At 50.9% G+C, this 21,313-nt stretch overlaps 1 protein-coding gene across 2 annotated transcripts in view; it reads right to left on the bottom strand.

The window, feature by feature from the left end:
* The window catches only part of SUGP1 (SURP and G-patch domain containing 1), a 786,467-nt gene that overhangs the window by 658,388 nt on the left and 106,766 nt on the right, over positions 1 to 21,313 (bottom strand). For both annotated transcript variants that reach the window (XM_069649115.1, XM_069649114.1), the window contains exon 2: positions 7,446 to 7,517. In XM_069649115.1, the coding sequence (XP_069505216.1) occupies positions 7,446 to 7,517 (72 nt within the window). The remainder of the gene's footprint in view (positions 1 to 7,445; positions 7,518 to 21,313) is intronic.

Below are 21,313 nucleotides of genomic sequence, written 5' to 3'. Positions count from 1 at the left end.
TGGTGGGACCAATCAACTCCAAAGTAAGCCACAGGGACAACCACCTCAGAGCTGGTTGCATTTCCTCAGAGTGCTGCAGCAAACCGTAGAGCCAGTGAGGAGGACACCGGAGGATCTTCCAAATGCTTTCGGCCAGCTTACAAATAACGCACACAATCTGGACTCTCACAACGTCAGACCAACCGAGCCTGATCTCCCCCTTCCCCCTCCCCCATCCCCCATCAGCTGAGTGTGGGACCTATGTAGCAAGGACAGTCCACCTTGACAGCTAGGACCAGCGTTGTTACCAGTGCAGTAGCTGAAACACGAAACAGCCACTGAAATTGAAGTTTGCCAGTTGCAAGCTTTTAACCAGTCCCAGTGTAGGAGTCCCCTGACGTCCTCCCTCTTGTCCCCACGACTGAGGCCCAGGAACAGTTTATTTGCATAGCGCACTTGCAGCCCAGGGGCATCGAGGCACTGTTAGAAGAAGTTGTTGGACTTATGATTCAGGGAATATACAGGTGACCATAGGTCTCTTGGTTACACAGATACAGGCAAAGATACACAAGATGCATGATATGAATTATACAGATACATAAAGATGGACAGTGACATCTGTAGATACAGAAGTCATCAGCTGCATCTTTTTCTTCATTGTAAGGTACTGTAAAATAAGACAGAACTTACCTCTCACGGTGAAAGTGCTTGAAACCTTTGCAACTCACAGGCCTAATCAGCTTGTGACCCAACATAGGATTCTTTTTACAAACTACTTCTAAGAACTTGTGCAGAGACTTTTCCGTTTACTTACCGGAACCGCTTAATCCTATCCAACTCTTTAGCCCATTGACTTGGCCCTAGCCTATTGAATTGTATTGACTCTTCTGGTGAACTCTAAATACTTGTGTGATAGCACAAAAACAACGGTTTTGTAGGAAAAGAGCAATTCATTGTTTTCTGTGAAACGGAGAACTTGTAATACCATTGCTCAAATTCAAGAACAGGGGGGGGGGGGGTTGGGGGGAGGCAAATCCACTTTAGTTATTTCAGCACTGTCCAGAACTGTGGATTAGATTCTGTGGCTGCCTGGATGTAGTTGAAACAACCTGTTCGTATTCCTTATCCTGTGTCAATTTTTAATCATTCCCATAGATCGCAAAAATAGTAAATACTTGTAGTTCCAAGTTTGGAAAAGCCAAAAGACAGGCAAGATAAAAAGGCTGTGGGATTTAGGAAGGCTCTTATAAAAATGCACACTCTTTCCATATGGGTGTGCGCAAGAGTGGTTTTGTGTCACAATATCTTTTTCCTTATTTGTTGTGGGTCATGAGAGCCCTCATGACCTCTGGGGTACACCGGTTTTAATGGCATGCATGGATGGAGCCATCTTCATCAGGACCTTGATTCCATATAAAGACCAAATCCAAAGGTTCAGAATGGCTGAACTTGGTCAGGCATCTCCTGCAGGGGCACAGAAGGAGGGTGGGGGGGTGACATGGAAAAACAGAATGTTTAGGTGGGACATGGGCTGGAAACTGGCCTTTAGAAAGAGGGGGGGCATTCTTAAGACCTCTAATTGAGTGTGAGACTACTTAAACCAAAACTAATGGTCAGCAATATTTGCAGGAGAATACTGGTGCCTGATCACTGGTGCACACGACTCATCTAGGGTGGGTGAAGGGGGTTGAGGGGGAGTGGGAGGCTAGGTTAAGGGAAGTGCTGGGGCCCCTCTCCCATGTGGGTACATGCTGGGGTGGCCCAAAACACAGTTCAAAGAACAATTACCTCTATGCACATAGGGTGTGCTGGAGGAGGTCCGATTGTCTTCTTTCAGCGTTGCCTGTCGGCATACAAAGAAATGTCTTAAAGTCAGGAAATAGACATCTAAGGAGTGCTACAGCAAGGGGCAGTGAAGGTTCCCCATAAATACCTGGTGTTAGTTGCTGCTTGGTGCACCTTCATGGAATGCGACTGCTCTGTGGCGTTGTACTGCTCTAAATGCGTGCAATCGTGAATAAAGCCCGATCGCCTAATCAGACAACTCGGCAGCGCGTTCCCGCCTATCGTCTGTGTGACGTGGGCGGGCGGGCGTCAAGGCAACGTCTGCAGGGAGCAGTGTATACCTAGTGCCCAACTGCCTCTCAAAAGAGAAGAGCGCGTGAAAACAGCTGATGCCGCAAGCAAGTGTATTGTCAGTGGCAGGCAGCTGAATTGAGAATATAGGCATCCGTGTGTGGCCGGTCCCATGTGGGATGGTTAGGACCAAATGGGCAGCATGAGAGAGGGGGAGGGAGGAGGAGAAAGAAAAAGGGTGGGATGGCAAAGCTCACAATGGTGGACTCCACGCCAGGACTACTCCCCAGGTGGAACCCACAGGTGGCTGTCCATCTAAAGGAGGGCAGTGGATGTCAAAATGGAAAACGGAAGACACAACAGAGGGGGGCAGTTCCTCTTGGGGGGGGGCAAAAAATAAATAAAATAAATGAAATGGAAGGGCTGAAGGGGAAAACCAACAGATGGGGAGAATGAGGGTTCAACAGAATGCCATCCGAGGGACCTAAGTAAGCACAGCTAGGTCATGCCACTGCATGCTTTCGTTGAGGCCTTTGGAACATGTGTTTAATCTAAAGATCCACTGCTGTTCCCATCTGAATAGAATGTTGCTGAAATTGCCTCCTCTTGCAGGTGGTGTAACCCTTTCTATAATGGTCCATTTGAATGAGTCTGCAGTGTGTCCTTCGGCTGCAAAATGTTGTACTAGGGGGGCCGTCAATTTGTTGATGCGTATGCATGTTCGATCATGCGTGTGCGGACTGTCCTAGTCATGTCTATGCATCTAAGATTGCAAGGACATGTGATCATGTAGATGACTCCCTTGGAGTTGCAGTTGGTCAATGTGGTCTTGCTTCACGGGGTCTGCCATCCTAGATCTATCTCAGTGGTACTAAATGCCCGAGCACACATGGAGCAGTTGCCGCAAGGGGCATGTCCTATGGCAGGTGATGTGTTCCAAAGGGTCCGCTGGCTGGGTCCTGCAGTGGGTGTAATGTGTGTCAAAGTCTTGACTATTTTGTCTCTCAGGTTAGATCGTCTTGAGAGCAAAACGCAGGCCAGGTATGTTGGTATTCCCTGTATTCAAGATCGGCCATAGTCTCTTCACTTGTTTTTTAATTTTGTTCAAAAGGGGTGAGTAGCTGAATACTGCTGTGAGCCCTGTTGTATCTTGTTTATTATTCTTCCGCAAGGTGACAGACCTAGGGATGTTTTTGGCTCTTTTGTAGGTATCTTTGATGATCTTTTGAGGGTAACCCCTGTCTGCCAGTTGTTTTTGCAGGAGTCTAGACTATGTAGTGTAGGCTGGAGTCTGAGTACACAGCCTCCGGTATCGCAAGAACTGCCCGAATGGGAGATTATCTCTAAGTGCTTTGGGGTGGTAACTGGAATAGCAGAGAAGAGAGTATTTTTTTTTTTTATATAGACACATGAGACCAATTTCTCATTATCCGCTGAGATAGCAAGATCAGGAAAATGGGTGGTGTGTTTATCTTTGTCCAATGTGAACTGTAGGTGAGGATTGAGTGAGTTGAGCCAGGCATGAAATGATACACGTTCTTGTTCGGTCCCTTTGAAGATCACGAAAATGTCGTCTATGTACCTTTGCCATACAACCAGTTTGGCAAGGAATAGGTTGGTGATCGGCTAGATATGTTTCTGTTCAAAAAGATCGACGTAAAGGTTAGCGAGACAGGGGGCAAATGTTGCCCCCATCGCAGTACCTGATATTTGTTGGTAAAGTGTTTTCAAACAGCAAGTAGTTTTTGGTCAATGCAATTTCTGCCATTTGGTGAATGAAATCTGGTGGTACTCCATGTAGTTCGATGCCTGAGTGGAGTAGACTGCTCAACATTTCCAGTGTCTCTTGTTGGGATATCCGGGTGTAAAGAGACTCAATGTCAATTGTCACTAACCATTCTTCTTCTGGATTGTATTGAAGTGTGTCAAGGAGGATCAGTGTAACGCTCACCTGATCCCCACGGAGGCGCAGGTCTTGGCAGGAGGGTGTCTGTGACTCGAAAAGTGATGTGCAGGACTCGATTGGCTTCTGGGGTCGAACCTCTTCGCACTGTGCGTCGAACTCGAAGAGTGAGGTTTCTGCAGGTGAAAGAATATGGGGGTTAATGGCCTGGGTTGTTGAATGTCTCTCTCTCTCTCTCTCTCTCTCTCTCGCTCTCTTCCCAGCTTTTCTGTAGAGTTCCCCCCCCTCCCCAGGTCAACATGCTCACCTTAGATAGGTGAATGCTGGTCTCTCCATCTGCGTCTGGTGCAGGGTGCCGTTGCCAGTTCCTTCACTGGTGAAACATTGGCCTCTTGAATTCAGAGGATGGTTACCGTCGTTATCTGCACGAGCGGTGAGTTTCTGGACACCTTTTGTCTTTATAGTCTTTAAGCGTGGCACGTTAATGTTGAAGACTCTGTATAATGCTTTTCCCTTATGTATTGCAGGACTCTTGGGATGGAAGATGGAATGAAGCGCTTGGAAGTCCGTAAGTATGGCAAGCGCTCTGACTGTCTCTTTCCTTGCAGCTTAGTTCGTGTTAAAGAGACGCCAGAGTATTCGCAGGCCTTTTATTGCGACGAGCGTGATGGGCGTAAGTAAATACCTGCTTAATGTCTTTCTTTTGTCTTTCAGATGTTGGTTGCAGCGCCGGAGTCAGCGGAATGCTAGTAAGTTGTAACTAACTTTGTCTTCACAGGCGGCGATGCAAAATGAAGAAATCCGGAATTCAAGGCGTGCCGGTAAGTTTAACAATGCCTTTGTCTTTGCAGGCGAAGGTGCAGCGTGAAGACACGGCCGCTGCTGATGGATCAGGTGAGAAAACACTGTGTGCAAAGTTTGTCTTGCTAACCTGTTGTTTCTTGTCTTTTGCAGGTGCTGATGTTGCCGGGATACAGGAATAGTAAGTATAATTCTTGCAGGTTCAGGATCGAAAGAGGAAGGCTGGAACAGACTCGGTGAGCGTCCTGCTGCAGATGCAGAATAACGCGAAGCACGTTTGTTCAATCGGGTGTGGTTTAAATAGCCTTGGAGTGATGAGGCATCTTCCTCCACGGCCCCGCCTAGGTAAGAAAAGAGTTCCAGTTCCAGAAGCTTTCCAGTGCTGAATCCAGGGAGTGGAGCTTGCCCCACCCAGGTAAGAAAGTAGTTCCTGTTCACAGAGGACTTCTAAGTGGCTGGTAAGTAAGCAGCATGGTCTGCTGCAGGTAAGTCCACCCAAACATCAGCACACATTATGAGCCCGGCGCTTCCAGTGCCGGGACCGATAGTTCTGATGAGCCTGGTCCCACCGGCGTCAGGACGAGGTCCAAAAGGTCCCAGTGGGGACCGGCTGGTGCCTAGGATTAGGGTTAGGGGCCTGCTTCCAAGGACGTTGGGCTGGTCCTGGCTCCTTGGAAGCAGTGATCATGACAATCAGCATATTGGTAGAATCTTTGACATAACTGGTCATTTTGGGGATCTGATCCTTGATGAAGTCTCCGAACTGCGATAGGGGTTCCAAAATGGAGCTAATTCCGGACACAATGGGACGCCCAGGTGGGGGAACAATGCCCTTATGGATATTGGGTAGGGTGTACTAAAATACTTGCACCATCTAAAAATAATTGTAGTCTTATATTCTGATAACCTTTACCTTTTACTTCTCTTGAAAAGTATTGAAGTATATTTGTGTGTTATATAATTTCCTCCTTCTAATGAATGTTTTATAACAGACTGATAAATAAATTAATAAGTATTTATCCAAGAAACCTTGAGTGCAAGAGTTTATTTGAACACTTGTGATTGTAGACCTCTGTGTAACATCATTACTGCTCACATTCCCCTTTTGAGATAAGCCTGGCTGCTCAGCCTGGTACCAAAACTGTGTAGTACAGACTTATATAAAAGTTGGTTTGCTTATAGCTGTACTCCTTGTTGTTTGTAGTGTTCCCAGAGGGTACTGCTTACAAACTTTGCCCAACACTGTCCAATTAGAATCAAGGCCTTTATCGAACAGTTACTCAGATGGAATTGGTGCATTTTTTTGCTGACCATGGGGCTTTTAATGCTGGGTGGGTAGTGTTTTTTTTTTTGTGACGCAATGATAACTGCCAGTAGTTTGTGAACAATTTAAAGGGTTGTTTAAGAGACTGGCATTGACCAGCCATTGATAATGTTATGATGAAGTTTTTGTTACATTTCTTTTGCAATATGCTGTGGTTTTGTTCTTTGCTATAAATGTTCAGTCCACAGTGGACGTGTTAAATTGGCTATGTGCAGTTTACCTTACCAGCCGTGATGTACGAATAAATTGTGTCTTTTCCTGCAAGTGGTGCACTTTTAGCTCCGTGGATTGTTTTCCTACTTTTGGACCAGTGTTGGGAGCGCCCCTAGCTCAAGATTGGCTTTCAGAGAAGATTTCCCAGTAGTTGCAAGCCCTGGATTTATGCATGTCACTTGTGCCTTTATAGGCAGTATACAGCAACAGACTGTTTCTCCATGACAATACACAATGGAAAGCACGGGATACACTCCACAATTTTACTCCTCAGTAGAGCTGTTGAACAGCATTGGTTCCATCATATTTATTTCTAATACTTCTGGAGCCATTTAGCATATTTCCAAGCATTCACAATTGGGAGATAGGTGAAGTGAGGTTTGCTGAAGAGCTGCAACAGGCTATCGAAACGTGGTCAAGAGGGGAAGCCAAAGTAAGTGGCAGGTCACCTGGGACCAGTCACGAACATAGGTCACTAACGCAAATCTCCCACAAGCAGAAGTTGCAGACTTCAAAGGAAAATGATTTTTTGGAATGCCTATATCTGCCAGAAAAAGCGCTAGAAAACAGTCAGTGGAATGCTTGCAAGTCAAACAATGTGCTCTGGCCCAGCTGGTGTTCTATACAATGATTGACTCGAACAAGATCTAAAACAGTGCGCATAACTGAGTGGAAGCAAGTTAAACCACTCCAGTGCACGTGGCTTCAGTTTTATGTTTCTTGGATTTTATATAATGAGAGCCTGCAGCCCTAGCAACGCAAACCATAAGAAAAGCATTTTGTATAACGGTTTAATCAGAAAAGTACATTTGGTACATTTATTAAAAAGGCAGAGTGAAAAAGGTACACACAGAATGTCAAGTAATTTTCTGAGTATCTCAATCTTGAAATGTCACATATTTTGACAAAAATTTTGAAAATTAAACGCTCAGACATTCTTGCATATGTCAACAATAGTGAAAGGATATGAACAAACAAAAAAAAGGCATTGACACTATCAGAGTACAGCCCAGTCCGAATGACAGTTCATCTTTAACTCCCACCACCCCCAGAGCAGTGTGTATGTTGGACGTTTCCACCCGATTTGTTGAGCGAGCCCATCATTAAAACTGAACTAACAAAAATAGATGATTCATTTTTTCAACTCACCCCTAGACACAAGAGAAGCCAATACATTGGACTCATTCCAGGAGGTGTTCCGTGGGGCAATTTTGGCAATCTCTGCAGAAAGATAAAAAAAAAAATCATTCCAGGTTAGTGGTAATGACTTCATCCTAACCAACACCTAAAAGAGCACGGAGAAGTTAATTGGACTTGCTAAACGTCAAAGAGACAGAGCGCTACATTGTACACATTGCAAGAATTTGAGCAGAACAATTGCTAGCAATTAAGTCACAAGGAGAAAGGGTACCCCAACTATTTTAAGGCATTTAACACTCACTATGGTCGATCCTTACAAAAGACCAGGCCCAAGTAATAAGCTGGGAAAAATTGAACACCTCTTCATAAATTCCACCGGTCCCACGAGGACAGCAAATTAATCGGAAGGGAAAGGTTCACCAAGAATTGCCCACTTAGGATGTAACTGCTAGAATGCCCAATATTAGAGAGGTTTAGCTGCAACAAAAAACAGAATAATAAAAGGTTGAGTCCGAAGCATATGCTTTCAAAACATGCCTACAACACAGACCCAAATTACCAACATATTTAGAGAGGGAGATTCATTATCACGTCTATAGCAGAGACGAGACAATCCCTACTGGCCATGCCAAGCAAGCACCCAAACTACAGCACTGTTTTAGGACCACCACGCCGTCTGAAGGTAGCGAAAAGCCAGAGTTACAAATCGTATATCCGATCAAGGAGACACAAATCACAGTTGGTCAATGGCATGTAGAATAAGACCGCATCACGGAATTCATGGTCCCCGGCATGTGGCATTGACTATAAGCTAAAGAGGTTTTACCGGTATTGTTCTCCAACTGACAAATTACCTTCCATCCCATGTCAATTTTAATGGTGCAACAAAGACTTTCAAGTGGTGGCATGGGTCAAGATCTATGCAAGCCAATGACAAAGGCAAGACTCCCCTGCCTCACTGTCTAATATTACACCATTTCATTGGACTCAGAAAGAAATCAGAAACATGTTGCCCCCAGGTCTAAACTGTTCCACAAAGTTAATATGCTGCAATAACAGCAAAACATTAAGGCCGATTACACAAAATGAGGACCAATGAATATCTTAGTTGGGCCATACTGAGGCAGTCAAAATTATGATACTGTCCCACCTACTTTGTTTTACAGGGACTGCGATTTGTGCCAAAGACTTATTTTAAAACTAGATTTTCTCTGGGAAAAGAAGAAACCTGCTGTTGCTTTACAAAATAAAAGGTTGAGATTTGAGATGGGCGTTGAATGTTGGGATGAATCCGATGATGCCATCACTCTTTTACCAGTGGTACGTCTTACCATGGGGCCAGGGTACTGCAGCAAATACTTGATCCTGACCCTTGTGGCAGTTGCATGAGGGAGGATCACATGGGGGAGGCAACCTATCTTGTGTTGTGCGGAGGTTTCCTAAAGTTCACCATCAGTCATCCAAAAATGAAAGTACTGTGACGAGAAAGCGGTTTAGAGCAAAGATCACCGACAGGGAGATGCGCAGAACGCAGTCTAGTGGACAGCCGCTGATGGTGCCAAGACATTTAAAAAAGGCACATTAAGATTCCAAGATGGCCGCCGGACTGTGAGGACGCACTCCTCGAGTCAATCCGTGAAGGCGAACAAAAGACGAACATTGCGGCATATGCGAGCCTCCAGAAACGCTAAAAATGTATGGCCGGAAAGCACAACAGGACTAGGATTGTGTCTCCGTGTGGCGCAGGTCAGAGGTAGAGCTCCGGTGCGGGTGACGGAGCCCGTGACATTCGGGCGAGTGCCCTGCAGCAGGGTATGCCTTTCCCCGCCGGAGGCCTCGGGAGGAAGCGAGGGGGCCTGGAGCAGCAATAGCCGGTAACTGCTCACGCCCACCTGGCAGGATACGGGGACCCGAGCTCCGGTGGAGGACACACCCAGGGACAAGAGCTGATGGGCGTCGGGGTTTTTCCCCTCCCCCCCATCCAGCAACGTACATTGGTGGTGCGGTGGAGCCCGCAAGGTGCCGGCGGCTCCCGCTGCCTGAGTTTCAGCGGCAGTGCAAGAGGGGTAAGTGCCCGGGGGGAGGGGAGGCGGGGCGGATGGTGAGGAAGCGGCGGGTGCCGAAGGAGGGCCCTGTGTGTTGAGGCGCTGAGCAGGGGAGGGAGGGGGAGAAGACGAAACGTTGCAGGGGTCGGGGGCCCCCCCAACGGAAGAGCGGAGAACTGACGGCGGGTGCGGCTGGCGGTCTATGGTCGGGCAGATCCCTGAGGGGTGGTTACCCGGGGCCCCCCCAGGACGATGGGGAACTCCTGAGGCCCGGCCAGATGACCCAGTCGCTCACCTGGAGGTGCGGCGAGGCATAGGAGGCTGGATTTGGGCCAACTAGAGCGGTGCATTCCGGGGAGCCAAGTTGTGGTTGGGCTCCGGGGGGAGAATGACCTGGGTGCGGGACCCGCTCGCATACCGGAGGAGCAGCGACGCGGGACCCCCGCCCCCTCCCCACTCAGGAAACAACGCGGGAAGGTGGAGTCAGGAGCGGTGTTGTGGGCCACACAGCGAGGTACGCTTGGCCTGTTTAAGGGCTCCAACCCCAATGTCGGTCTCGGAAAAATGGACACCTCTCACGACGGACGGCAAACGCATTTTGGTGGCCGAAGGCCAACCGTCTCATGTACGAAACAATAGAAATACAAGTTTCCGAGTTTGACCAATGAACGGCCATTTTGATGCAACAAGGATCGCCATTTTGTTTTCTAAAGATTGCTCATTGCTTTCTGTTCAAATTGCTTCGCAGCACATTTCTGCTTCCACTGCTCGACTGTTAACATTGTTGTCTGAACGTGAAATGACAAGGCCGCAAGGCCGCGAGGCTAATAAGAGTTCGTTGAAACACAACGTAGACCGCTCCGGAGAGGAATGCCCGGCTCCCTCCCGAATGTAGCCTTGAAGCAGAGCCGCAGGGCATTTAATCATTTCACAGCTGCCAGCCAGTCTCGTTATATGGTAGAATATGTTAGAATAAAGCAGCTGAAGGCTTGAATTATGCTCTTCTTACGGCTCCCCTTTTCCGAGCCCTGTAGAGCGTGTCGACTCCCAGGACACGAATAGCACCTCATAGATAGCAAGGTCTGGAATGTGACTCTTCCCCCGTATGTAGCGCGCTTACAAGAACAGAAGCACTGTGTTCTGTTCAACAAAGAAAAGATGTCTCTGCACTTGCAAGGTTGCATATTGTTACTAGAATAGATATTTGGAGGTGTCATATTCGTTGGAAGTGTCCATCATCAAACCGAGTTCAAAGTAACCCAATAAAGGGGGTGTTAAACAAGTCACAGATGATTGTATGATATGCATTTTGTATATATGTAACTGATGTACGTAATTCGCTCTCTTGCGTCCCTCGAGGACTAGAGATACACTTCGCGGGGCTTGAGACCGAGTTGGCCAACTGAGACCATTTGCTTTGCAATAAACCCTAGCTTTGGGAATACAACCTCGTGTCTGGCGTATCTATCGTGTGTGGTGACTTGCCTTGTTTCCATAACGCGAGGGACCCCTAAGGGGCACTTTCACCAAAACTGCTACTCCGTCGGGCCAGCCGCCGGACACCCACTTTCAGCCTAGAGAAGTACGGGAGTCCCCGCCTCTCATGCGCGCTCGAGAAGGAAGTTACTTACCTGTAACTTTTGTTCTCCAGCATGGGTCTGGCATGGATTCACATGCTCATGAATATTCCCCGTCGTCAGGCTGGGAATCCTCGGTAAAGAAAAAACCAGTATCAGTTTCGTTTCTGATCTGTCTTTCGTAGTAGTAACCAATCACGGATCTCTGCGTCATACTGACCACAGCCAATGACTGCCCTCTACCTAAGCCCCGCCTCTGGCAGCCATCTTCAGATTTGGAAGCACGTGAAGTGGCAGTATGACCAAGTGAAGAGCCGCAGAGGGGTAGGCGGGAGGGTTCGCATGTGAATCCATGCCAGACCCATGCTGGAGAACAACAGTTACAGGTAAGTAACTTGTTCCTTCTCCAGCATGGGGTCTGGCATGGATTCACATGCTCATGAATAAAGAATACATAGCAGTACCCACATGCACAACCACGGGAGGTGGCAAAGGCTCAAAATTAAGCATCACATCAAACTCAACATTAAGCAATCTTACCTCCTCACCAGGCTCACCTCAGACGAACAGGTTGCGCAGCACTGCTTGGCCGACCCTGGACTCCTCCCTGGAATCCCGATCGACGCAATAGAATTTCGTGAAGGTGTGCGTCGACCTCCACGTAGCAGCCCTGCAAATGTCCAGCAGGGGCACACCAGATAGGAACGCCGTGGTAGCTGTGATCGCTCTGGTGGAATGTGCTCTCGGACGGCCAGGCAGCGGTCACAGTACATGATACAGCCGGAGAGCCATCTGGAAATGGAAGCCTTCGAGAGAGCCTTCCCCTGATTGACAGGTCCAAAGTTCACAAAGAGTTGTGACGTCTTCCGAAAACACTTCGTGCGGTCCACGTAGAACTTCAGCGCTCTAGCCACATCCAGCGAGTGCAAAGTCCTCTCAGCCGGCGACGAAGGCGACGGGAAAAACACAGGCAACACCAAGGGTTCGTTGAGATGGAAGTCCGACGGCACCTTGGGCATGAAGGAGGGGTGCGCCCTGAGCACTACCCTCGTGTCGTGAAAAGTCAAGTACGGGGCCTTGCAGGAAAGGGCCTGGATCTCTCCCACCCGTCGTGCGGAGGTGATGGCCACAAGAAACGCTGTTTTCCATGACAGGAACTTCAACGGGGCCGAGTGCAGAGGCTCGAACGGAGGTCCCATGAGCTTGGTCAGCACCACGTTGAGCTCCCACGCCGGGGCCGGAGCCTTCACCGGCGGGAACGATCTGAACAGTCCCTTCATGAATTCTTTCACCAGACGATGAGACCACAAGGACGTCCGCCCCGTGGTTCTGGTGTATCGGGAGATCGCAGCAAGATGAATCTTGATGGACGCGTGTGCCAGTCCAGCTTTGGCCAGCGTCAACAGGTACGGCAGTACTTGGGGAGCCGTAATCCTTAGAGGGTTAATCTTCTGTGCATGGCACCAGACAGAGAACCTCTTCCATTTGTGTCCGTAGCATTTAAGAGTCAAGGACGCCCTGGCCTTTGCAAGAACCTCTCTGCAGTCAGCCGGTATGTCGTATCCTCCAAACTCTAGCGCTGCAGGAGCCAGGCCTGCAAGTTCAGCGACTTCGGGTCGTGGTGGAGGATGGCGCCTCCTTCCCTGGAGAGCAGATCCGCGTCCACTGGCAGCTTGATTGACGGGGGCGCTGACAAGTCCAGAAGGTCCGGGAACCATATCTGCCTCGGCCACGCAGGTGCGACGAGGATCATCCTGCACCGTGACCTCTTGAGCTGGTTGATGAGCCGGATCAGTAGTGGCAATGGAGGGAACGCGTATAGGAACAGGCCCACCCAGGGGAACGAGAAAGCATCGCCCATGCTCCTCGGCTGGGGAAACCTGCTGGCGAACCTCCAGCACTTGGAGTTCGTCGCCGTCAGGTCGATCTGGGGTGTGCCCCACCGTCGGAAGAGGCGTTCCACTAGATCCTGCCGTAGTTCCCACTCGCGGCACGAGCGCAGCTCCCTGCTGAGTGAGTCGGCGATGGTGTTTTTTATCCCTGCCAGATGAAACGGCACCAGAAACATCCTTTGGGCGACGGCCCAATGCCACAGGTCCTGCGCCTCCTTGGACAGTGCTGGGGACCTGGTTCCGCCCGGTTTCCTGATGTAAAACATGGTGGTGGTGTTGTCGGTGAAGATACTCACCACCTTGCCCTTGAGGGACGGAAGGAAGGACCCGAGGACCTGCACGGAGCTCCAGGAGGTTGATATGGAGGGACTTCTCCGTCGGGAGCCAAAGGCCTCTCGCGTGCAGATTTTCGGTGTGCGCTCCCCACCCTTCCAGGGAGGCATCCGTGGTCACTGTCTCCTGGTGGCCTGGGGTCTGGAAGTCCATGCCCGTCGTCAGATGCGCGCGGGTGCCCCACCACCGGATCGCTCGTCGGAAACTCTCGTCGAGTGTGATCCTCTCCTCGAAGCCGCCCGTCGTTTGGATCCAGCGCGCGTCCAGGAACTCCTGCAACGGGCGCATCCGGAGCCTGCACATGGGAATGAGGTAGATGCAAGAAGACATCATTCCGAGGAGGGACTTGATGGACCTCACCTTGGCCGCGTCGGAAACCAACATCCGCTGTACCTTGCCCAGGATGGCCCTGGTCCTTTCCTCCGACGGGGAGGCCAGAAGGGACACTGTCGAGCTTCGCTCCCAGAAACAGTGCGTCTTGCGCGGGTACCAGGTGGGACTTGGCGTAGTTCACGGAGAATCCCAGGTCCGTGAGAAGTTGGACGGTCCTTGCCGTGTGCTCCACGGCGAGCTCCCTCGTCTTGGCTCAGATGAGCCAGTCGTCCAGGTAGGGGTAGACGTGGATCCCCGCTCGGCGCAGCTGCGCCGCCACTGGTGCAAGGCACTTAGTGAATACCCTGGGTGCCGACCGTAGACCGAAGGGAAGGGCTCTGAACTGATAGTGACGCCCTTGGACCACGAACCTGAGGAATTTTCGGTGCCCCTTTAGGATGGGAATATCGAAGTAGGCATCCTCCAAATCCAACGACGACAGGAAGTCGCCCTCCTCCAGCTGACCCAGGACGTGCTGGAGGGTGACCATCCGGAACTTCTGTGCCTTGATGAACTTGTTCAGCCGTCGTAGGTCTAGGATGGGGCGCCATCCTCCCGTCTTCTTCTTCACGAGGAAGTATCTTGAGTAAACTCCGAAGCCTCTTTGGGACGAGTTCGATGGCGCCCTTCCCTCCCGGAAAAGCTGAGGGACGTGAAGCTCTTTCCTGGCCACAGGGGCGACGCGCGGGCACCTTCTTTGAAACTCGAGCGCGTGGCCCTGGGCTAGGGCGTCCAGCACCCAACGGTCGGTGGAGATGGACTCCCACACGCTGACGAAGCTCGCCAGCCGGCCTCCCACCGGGGTGCTTCGGTGGGGGCCCGACCCCACGGCCGGTTCAATCCTGCTTAGAAGAGGCTTTGCCGCCTTGACCTCCTTGGCGACGACGGCGGGGTCCGCCTGACTTGCCTCGTCCCCTGTAAGCTTCCTGAGACGACGAACGGGCCGCTTGACGGTAGGTGGAAAATCCGCCGCCGGAACCTTTGGAGGCGCCCTTGCCTCCGCCGCTCCGAAAGGGCGGCCGCCGTTGCTGGAGAACCCCGAGAGCCCGGGCCGTCTCCGCTTTAATGGCTTGAAGGGAATCGTCCACTGTTTTCCAAAACAGGTTGCTCCCATGGAACGGCATGTCCAGGACTCTGGTCTGTACGTCTTGACGGAAGTCAGTAGCCTTGAGCCATCCACACCGCCTAAGGCACACGCCGTTGCCCAACTGGCGAAATCCAGTGTCGGCGATGTCCGTCGCAATAGTGATGGCGTGGTCCGACGCCACCTCACCTTCCTGCAAGATCTCCAGGGCATCCGCCCTCTTGTCATCCGGTAGGAAGTCCAGCAGGGGAGCCAGCTTGTACCACAGCTCCCTCTCGTACCGGGCTACGATAGCCAAGGCGTTAGCCGCCTTAATCGTCGTCGCTGCAGACGAGATGACCCTGCGCCCCATCGTGTCCAATTTCTTTCCCTCGCCGTCCGGCGGGGAAGTCGACGTGGAGGCCGCCCCCCCCCCCCCCACTTTCTTCCTAGCCGCCGCGGAGACAACGGAGTCCGGGGTAGGCTGCGCCCGGAGGCACAAGGGGGCCGCGCCCGGGACCCGGTACTTCTTCTCGTACCGGTCTCTTCTAGCCGGCGTCGTGGATGGGTTCTTGAGGAGGGCGAGGCCCTCATCCCAAATATCGTCCAGTAGAGGTACCGCGAGGACCGTCTTCCTCTTAGCCTCGCGCCGCTGATAAAGGAAACCTTCCTTCTTCTTCTCCTCAGGGCAGAGCTGAAAGAGCTCGGATGCCCTGGCCATCATGGAGTGAAAAGATCCAATCTCGTCGGGCGGGGAAGCCCGGGTGGGAGGAGATGACGGCAGATCCTCGTCGTACACCTTGTCGTCCGTACCCGTCGCGGCCGTGTCAGTCCCCGTATCATCCCCTCGAGTCGTGAACGGGGCGCGACGGCTGAAAAGGAGGTGGAGGGTGAATCCTTCTTTTCTTAGGAGGAGGGCTGCCCGAAGGGCCTGGTTCCGGGTCCCCCGACGGGAGTGGTTCCTCCACTGGTAACAGCAGTCTCGTCCTTATCTGAGCATAAGGACTGTATAGCCAACAAAATGGCCGCCGAGTTGTCTTGCGGCACTGGCAGAGGGGAATCAGACGGGCGGTCAGGGGCCCCGTCGGTACCCTCGACGATGTCGTCTCCTGCTCGGGATCCCTCCCGACGGGCTGGTCTTCTTCCACGCCAACGCCGTGGCTTAAGACCTCGATCAGTTCTTCCTCAGAGGTTGAGGCCGAATCCACGGCGACCTCCTGCCCCCCCTTTTTCTTCTCCGTCGGAGGTTTCACAGGGGTCCTGTCGATGGGCATAAAAGAGGACTCCCTCCGCGGTGGCAGAGAGACTGAGCCCCGAGGTCGCCACCACAGGCGTAGCCTCCACAGGCTGAGCCAGGGCCGCTGTGACTGTCTCGATAGAGGCCTTGGCCGGATGGATTAAGGCTTTCACCACCCTTGGTGCGCTCACCGCCTTCTCCTTGAGGGGGGGGGGGGACACTGCCTCGCTCCCCCTCCGCCTTAGAGCTCGACCGGGGCCTCTCCAGGAGCTTTGCCGGGTGCTCGGCCTTCCTCTTACCCGACCCAGAGCGTTGGCTCGTGGTTGATGGTGCCGGGGAAGGTGCGCCCTGCCTGGCGCCCGTAGAGCCCGACCGTTGGGCGCTCCCGGTGCCAGCGGGCTCGCAGTGTTTGGCCTTATGTTGGACCCCCGTCGCCGGGGCGTCCTCAAAGGTCTTAGAAGACCGCTCGGATTTCTTCTCGCCGGACGGGCTCTTCCCTTCGAGCCAGTTGGCGAGACGTTGATGGCGGTCCTTCATGGTCCGCTCCGACATGTTGCCGCAAAACGCACAGTCCTTCTCCACGTGCGTCTTGTCTTCATGTAGGCAGTAAAGACAAAAGGAGTGTTCGCCTTCCTTAAAGACATTCTGCAGCTGGCGTCCAGGGCAGACCCTGAACAGCTTTCCGGGCGTCGAGCTTCCCTTCTCCTGGGCCATGATCGAGATGGGCCTGAGAAACTTCTGGAGTCCTCCAAAAGCGTAGCTCGACGAATCTTCACCCTTGAGGGGCGTAGACGAATCCGACACGGGTCCCCGTTGATCGGATGGAGAGTCGGTGGAGCTTGAGGCTCTTTTGACCGAAAAAACAAAGTTTTTGAGAAAAAACGTGAAAAAAAATAGCACTAACGCTCGAGAGCAATAGCACGAGGACCCCAACACATGAACGTGCGGTAAAAATCTGAAGATGGCTGCCAGAGGCGGGGCTTAGGTAGAGGGCAGTCATTGGCTGTGGTCAGTATGACGCAGAGATCAGTGATTGGTTACTACTACAAAAGACAGATCAGAAACGAAACTGATACTGGTTTTTTTTTTACCGAGGATTCCCAGCCTGACGACAGGGAATATTCATGAGCATGTGAATCCATGCCAGACCCTATGCTGGAGAAGTGAAGAGCCCACCCCTGAGTTGTGATCTGGACCCAAGACCCGCGACAGCCATTAAATACTGGGTAAGGCTACTGTTACAACAGCAACATACATACGGCTTCAGACATACTACCGGCCGACAGTAGCCCGACTGATTCAGATGCCAGGTACCAAACCCAAAACGGGCCCATCAAGAGCACGGACACCGGCGAGACCACAGGAGGGACAGAGAGAAGTGCTGGCGACAACAACGCCAAACACAGGCAGACTCGCAGTCTCCTCCGCCGGGGTTGTCCCTTGAAGCAAAGGACCGCCCAACCAACATAATGGCCACCGACGAAGACGAACTTTTGAACTGCCTAAAAGGTATGGAGGCCAAAATGACAAAACAGCTAAGGGAGGACCTGAAATCGTCCCTCCAGGAGGTCCATAAAGAAATGGCGGAGATAGGGGAAAGAGTGGACATAGTGTAAAGTGGCCTCTCGAACATCACGGAGGAGACTAATCAAAATAGCTTGTTACAAGATCAGTTGGCGACAGCGATGAACAATTTGGAGCTCCAGGCAGAGGATCTGGAAAACCGGTCGAGAAGATCCAATATTAGGGTCAAGGGCCTGGCGGAATCAATACATAAGGACTTGACACGATACAACTCTGCTTTAGCAGCCTACTAATAGATGCCCAGCCTGAAACAATCGGCTTCGACAGAATACATTGCGTGGGCCCAATGCGCAATGAACCAGGGTCGCGACCCAGAGATGTCCTAATAGCGATGACATTGTATGGTCTAAAGGAGGAGGGGCTACGTGCGGCGAGGACAAACGGGGACCTTACGATTAATGGGTCCCGCATACAGCTATACCAAGACCTCGCCTGGATCACTCTTCATAAAATACAGCTAATGCAACCTTTCACGAAAGCCCTTCGAGCACATCAAATTAGATATAGATGGACACACCCGTTCGGTCTGTCCTTTACATGGGAAGGAAAACAGAGGAGAATTGGGAACTGCGCGGAAGGTCTAGCTCTGCTACACTTGGAGGATGAGTAGTCGGAGGCACCCACTCGCCCGCGGCCTACCAGGATTGGCCAGCCCAGCAGACAATGGGAATTGTCAACAGGAAGAAAGCAGACGAGGGAGGACAGTAAGACCCGGCAGCTCCAGACCGACTCAGGTCTGTGAACGGAGTGGCCCATCGGCTCCGGACGCGGCCCGGCACACGGACAATGAGTGAAGCACTACCTAAATGTGAGAAGACCGCAAAACTGCTCTGAAGTGCCTGCACGGAGGTAGGAGGTCACTAATCTTGGAAGCAGGGTCAGGTAAAACATCTGACTATTGAGAACTGGGGGCATCTAAAGGCCGTTACCCGTCTGTATAGCGGGGGACCCATTAGGGGCCCGGGCCTCACACACTCCCAGGAAGGGGGGAAAGCGTAGGAGGTGGGAAGGGGAGGGGAAAGGAACGATGGATAGGAAGGCGAGGTACCAAAAAGCTATGAGTAAAGTTGAGCCACCTCCACAACTGTGTTCTAACAGAAGGAACAGTCAAAGATTTTGTAGCGGGATGTGGTGTCCAATATGCACAGTCTCTTCACTTAGGGTGCAAAGGAAGAAGCAAACAGTCTCGATTAATGTCCAGGGACTAAACTCCCCTGCTAAAAGACGATGATCCTAGGCAGGCTGGAGGCCATCCATATGAAAATAGTGATCCTACAGGAGAGACACCTGCTCCAGCGAGATGAGAAAAGGATGCGTAGTAGAACATACCCTCTTCAGTTTTTCACCTCAAGTCAGTCTAAAACGAAAGGGCTGGCAATTCTGTGTAGCAGGGACTTAGGCTTCCAAAAACGACACATAATGAAGGATCCGGAAGTCAGATACTTGGGTGTGAAGGGCACAGTCGATGGCCAAATGTATTCAATTCTAGCAGTATACGTCCCCAATGAAAAACAGGACCAGTATATTCCCAAACTACTCCAGAGGGTGGGGGGATGGTGTGAGGGCAAAGTGATAATAGGAGAAGACTAACTGTGTGAGGGACCCAAAAATGGATAAAAACACTCCCCCCACACCCCTCTGACGGCTGCAGACCAGCGCAATAGACAGGCCTTGGGAAAACTCTTCAGAGATCTGGAGATGATAGAAACTTGGCGGTTTTTCCACCCAGAAAGCCGGGAATATACACACTATTCAGCGGTGCACAGGGGGGACTCAAGAATTGACATGATCTTGGTGTCCTCCACTTTAATCCCCCTTGTCAACAAAATAGAAATTGGGGTCCAATGTTTCTCATATCATGCCCCAGTGGTGACCTGCATAGAATTGCAGAGGACGATGAATAGGCCCCGTCCACAATGGAGGCTAAATGAAACAATTTTGAGGGATACAGCGCTTAGGGATCACATGGAAGAAGTCATAAGAAATGATTTCCTTGAAAATGACAATGGGGAGGTGGACTGGGGTGGGACGCGGGGAAAACAGTTATTAGAGGGGAATTTATAGCACAAGCAACGCAATACTACAGGGGGAAAGCCCTCATAACCCATAAACTGGAAGAAGAGGTAGGATATGCTGAAAAGCTCCATAAGATCCGTCAGACGCCCAGAGCCTGGCGGGACCTTAAAAAGGCCAGAGCCAAATTAGAAAACCATCTGGCAGACAAAACAGCACAAATACTGCTAAACACCAAACAATCATATTATATACATGGGGGGGGGGGGGGCGAGAAAATTCCTGGCAGGTAAATTACGCAAACAGAAGGCGCACAATTATATTACCCGGTTAAGAAATAGTAGTGGGGAACTGCAAACGGGAGAAGAGGAGAAACTAGAAACGATGGTCCTCTTTCATAAAAACATGATGTCTAGCGAGAACCTGAATGCAGCAGAACAAGTGTCCTATTTGTCACTCATACAACTGCCACAGATTTCGGAACAGCAAAAAGAAAAATTGGGGGCCCTTTTCACTACACAGGAAGTGGGGGATGCAATAGCGGCGCTACCTAGGGGAAAGGAACCTGGCGCAGATGGATTAGGAAATGGGTTCTATAAAACGTTCCTGACGCAGCTGGCAACCCAACTTACTCGCCTTTTCAACCTAATTAGTGATAGGGGAGCATTTTCAAAGGATATGGGTCACTCAATGACTATTTTACCCCTAAAGCCCGGGAAAGATCCGGTAGAATGCTCTAGTTAACGCCCTAAAGCTCTCCTCAATACTGACGCGAAACTATATGCAAAAATACTCGCAAATCGGTTGGCGACAGTATTGCCCGAGATAATACACACAGACCAGACGGGCTTTGTACGGGGGAGACACACTCAGGATAATGTCAGGCGTGTAATTGACAGACTGGGGGACCAAGGGGGCCCAGTAATTTGCAATTGCTGCACTTGACGCCACACGAGCATTCAACAGCATAGACTGGGAGTACTTAAGATTGGTACTAGAGGGTTTTGGCTGTGGGCCGACATTCACCAAGACGGTTTTGGCAAATTACCAGCATCCATCTACACATCTAATGGTGAACGACTACACATTAGAAAGAATCGATATCCGGAGAGGTACTAGGCAGGTGTGCCCTCTCTCCCCTCTCATATTCGCCATGGCAATGGAGCCATTTGCCTACAGGATTAGGGAAGACCCGGGAATTAGAGGGGTGCAAACTGGGGAGATCCAAAATAAGATAGCCCTATATGCAGATGATATCATGCTTTACATGGCAGACCCAAAGCACACACTGCCCGGAATAATTAGAGAATTGCAGGAGTTCGAAAAGACATCAGGGTTGACAATAAATTATTCCAAATCCAAAGCGCTGAACATAATCGAAGGTAGCGAGGACATAGCACTCCTGAAGGAACGCTATCCCCTACAGTGGGAAAAGCAGTCCCTGGAATATCTGGGAATCCGTATCACTAGATCCACAAAGAACTTGCTCAAAGCAAACATTACACCTCTATGGAAGTTGGGACGCTCAGGAATTATTGTGGTTTGCTAGGATAGCGGCGATAAAAATGACTTTGATACCCAAATTACTGTACGTTTTAAGCTCAACCCCGGTGGTGATCCCCCCCCAAAACTAATTCAGGAACTCAAGCAGGCCGTGTTTAAATTTATCTGGGAGAACAAAAAGCCGAGAATCCAAAAAAGGATCATGATGCGCCCAACGCTTCTGGGGGGGGCTGGGAGTTCCGGATATAGGAAGATCTA

This window comes from Ambystoma mexicanum, chromosome 1p (genome assembly GCF_040938575.1).
Source record: "Ambystoma mexicanum isolate Mex_15411 chromosome 1p, UKY_AmexF1_1, whole genome shotgun sequence".
Classification (NCBI taxonomy): domain Eukaryota; kingdom Metazoa; phylum Chordata; class Amphibia; order Caudata; family Ambystomatidae; genus Ambystoma; species Ambystoma mexicanum.
This window is presented reverse-complemented; position numbering and strand designations above follow the sequence as displayed.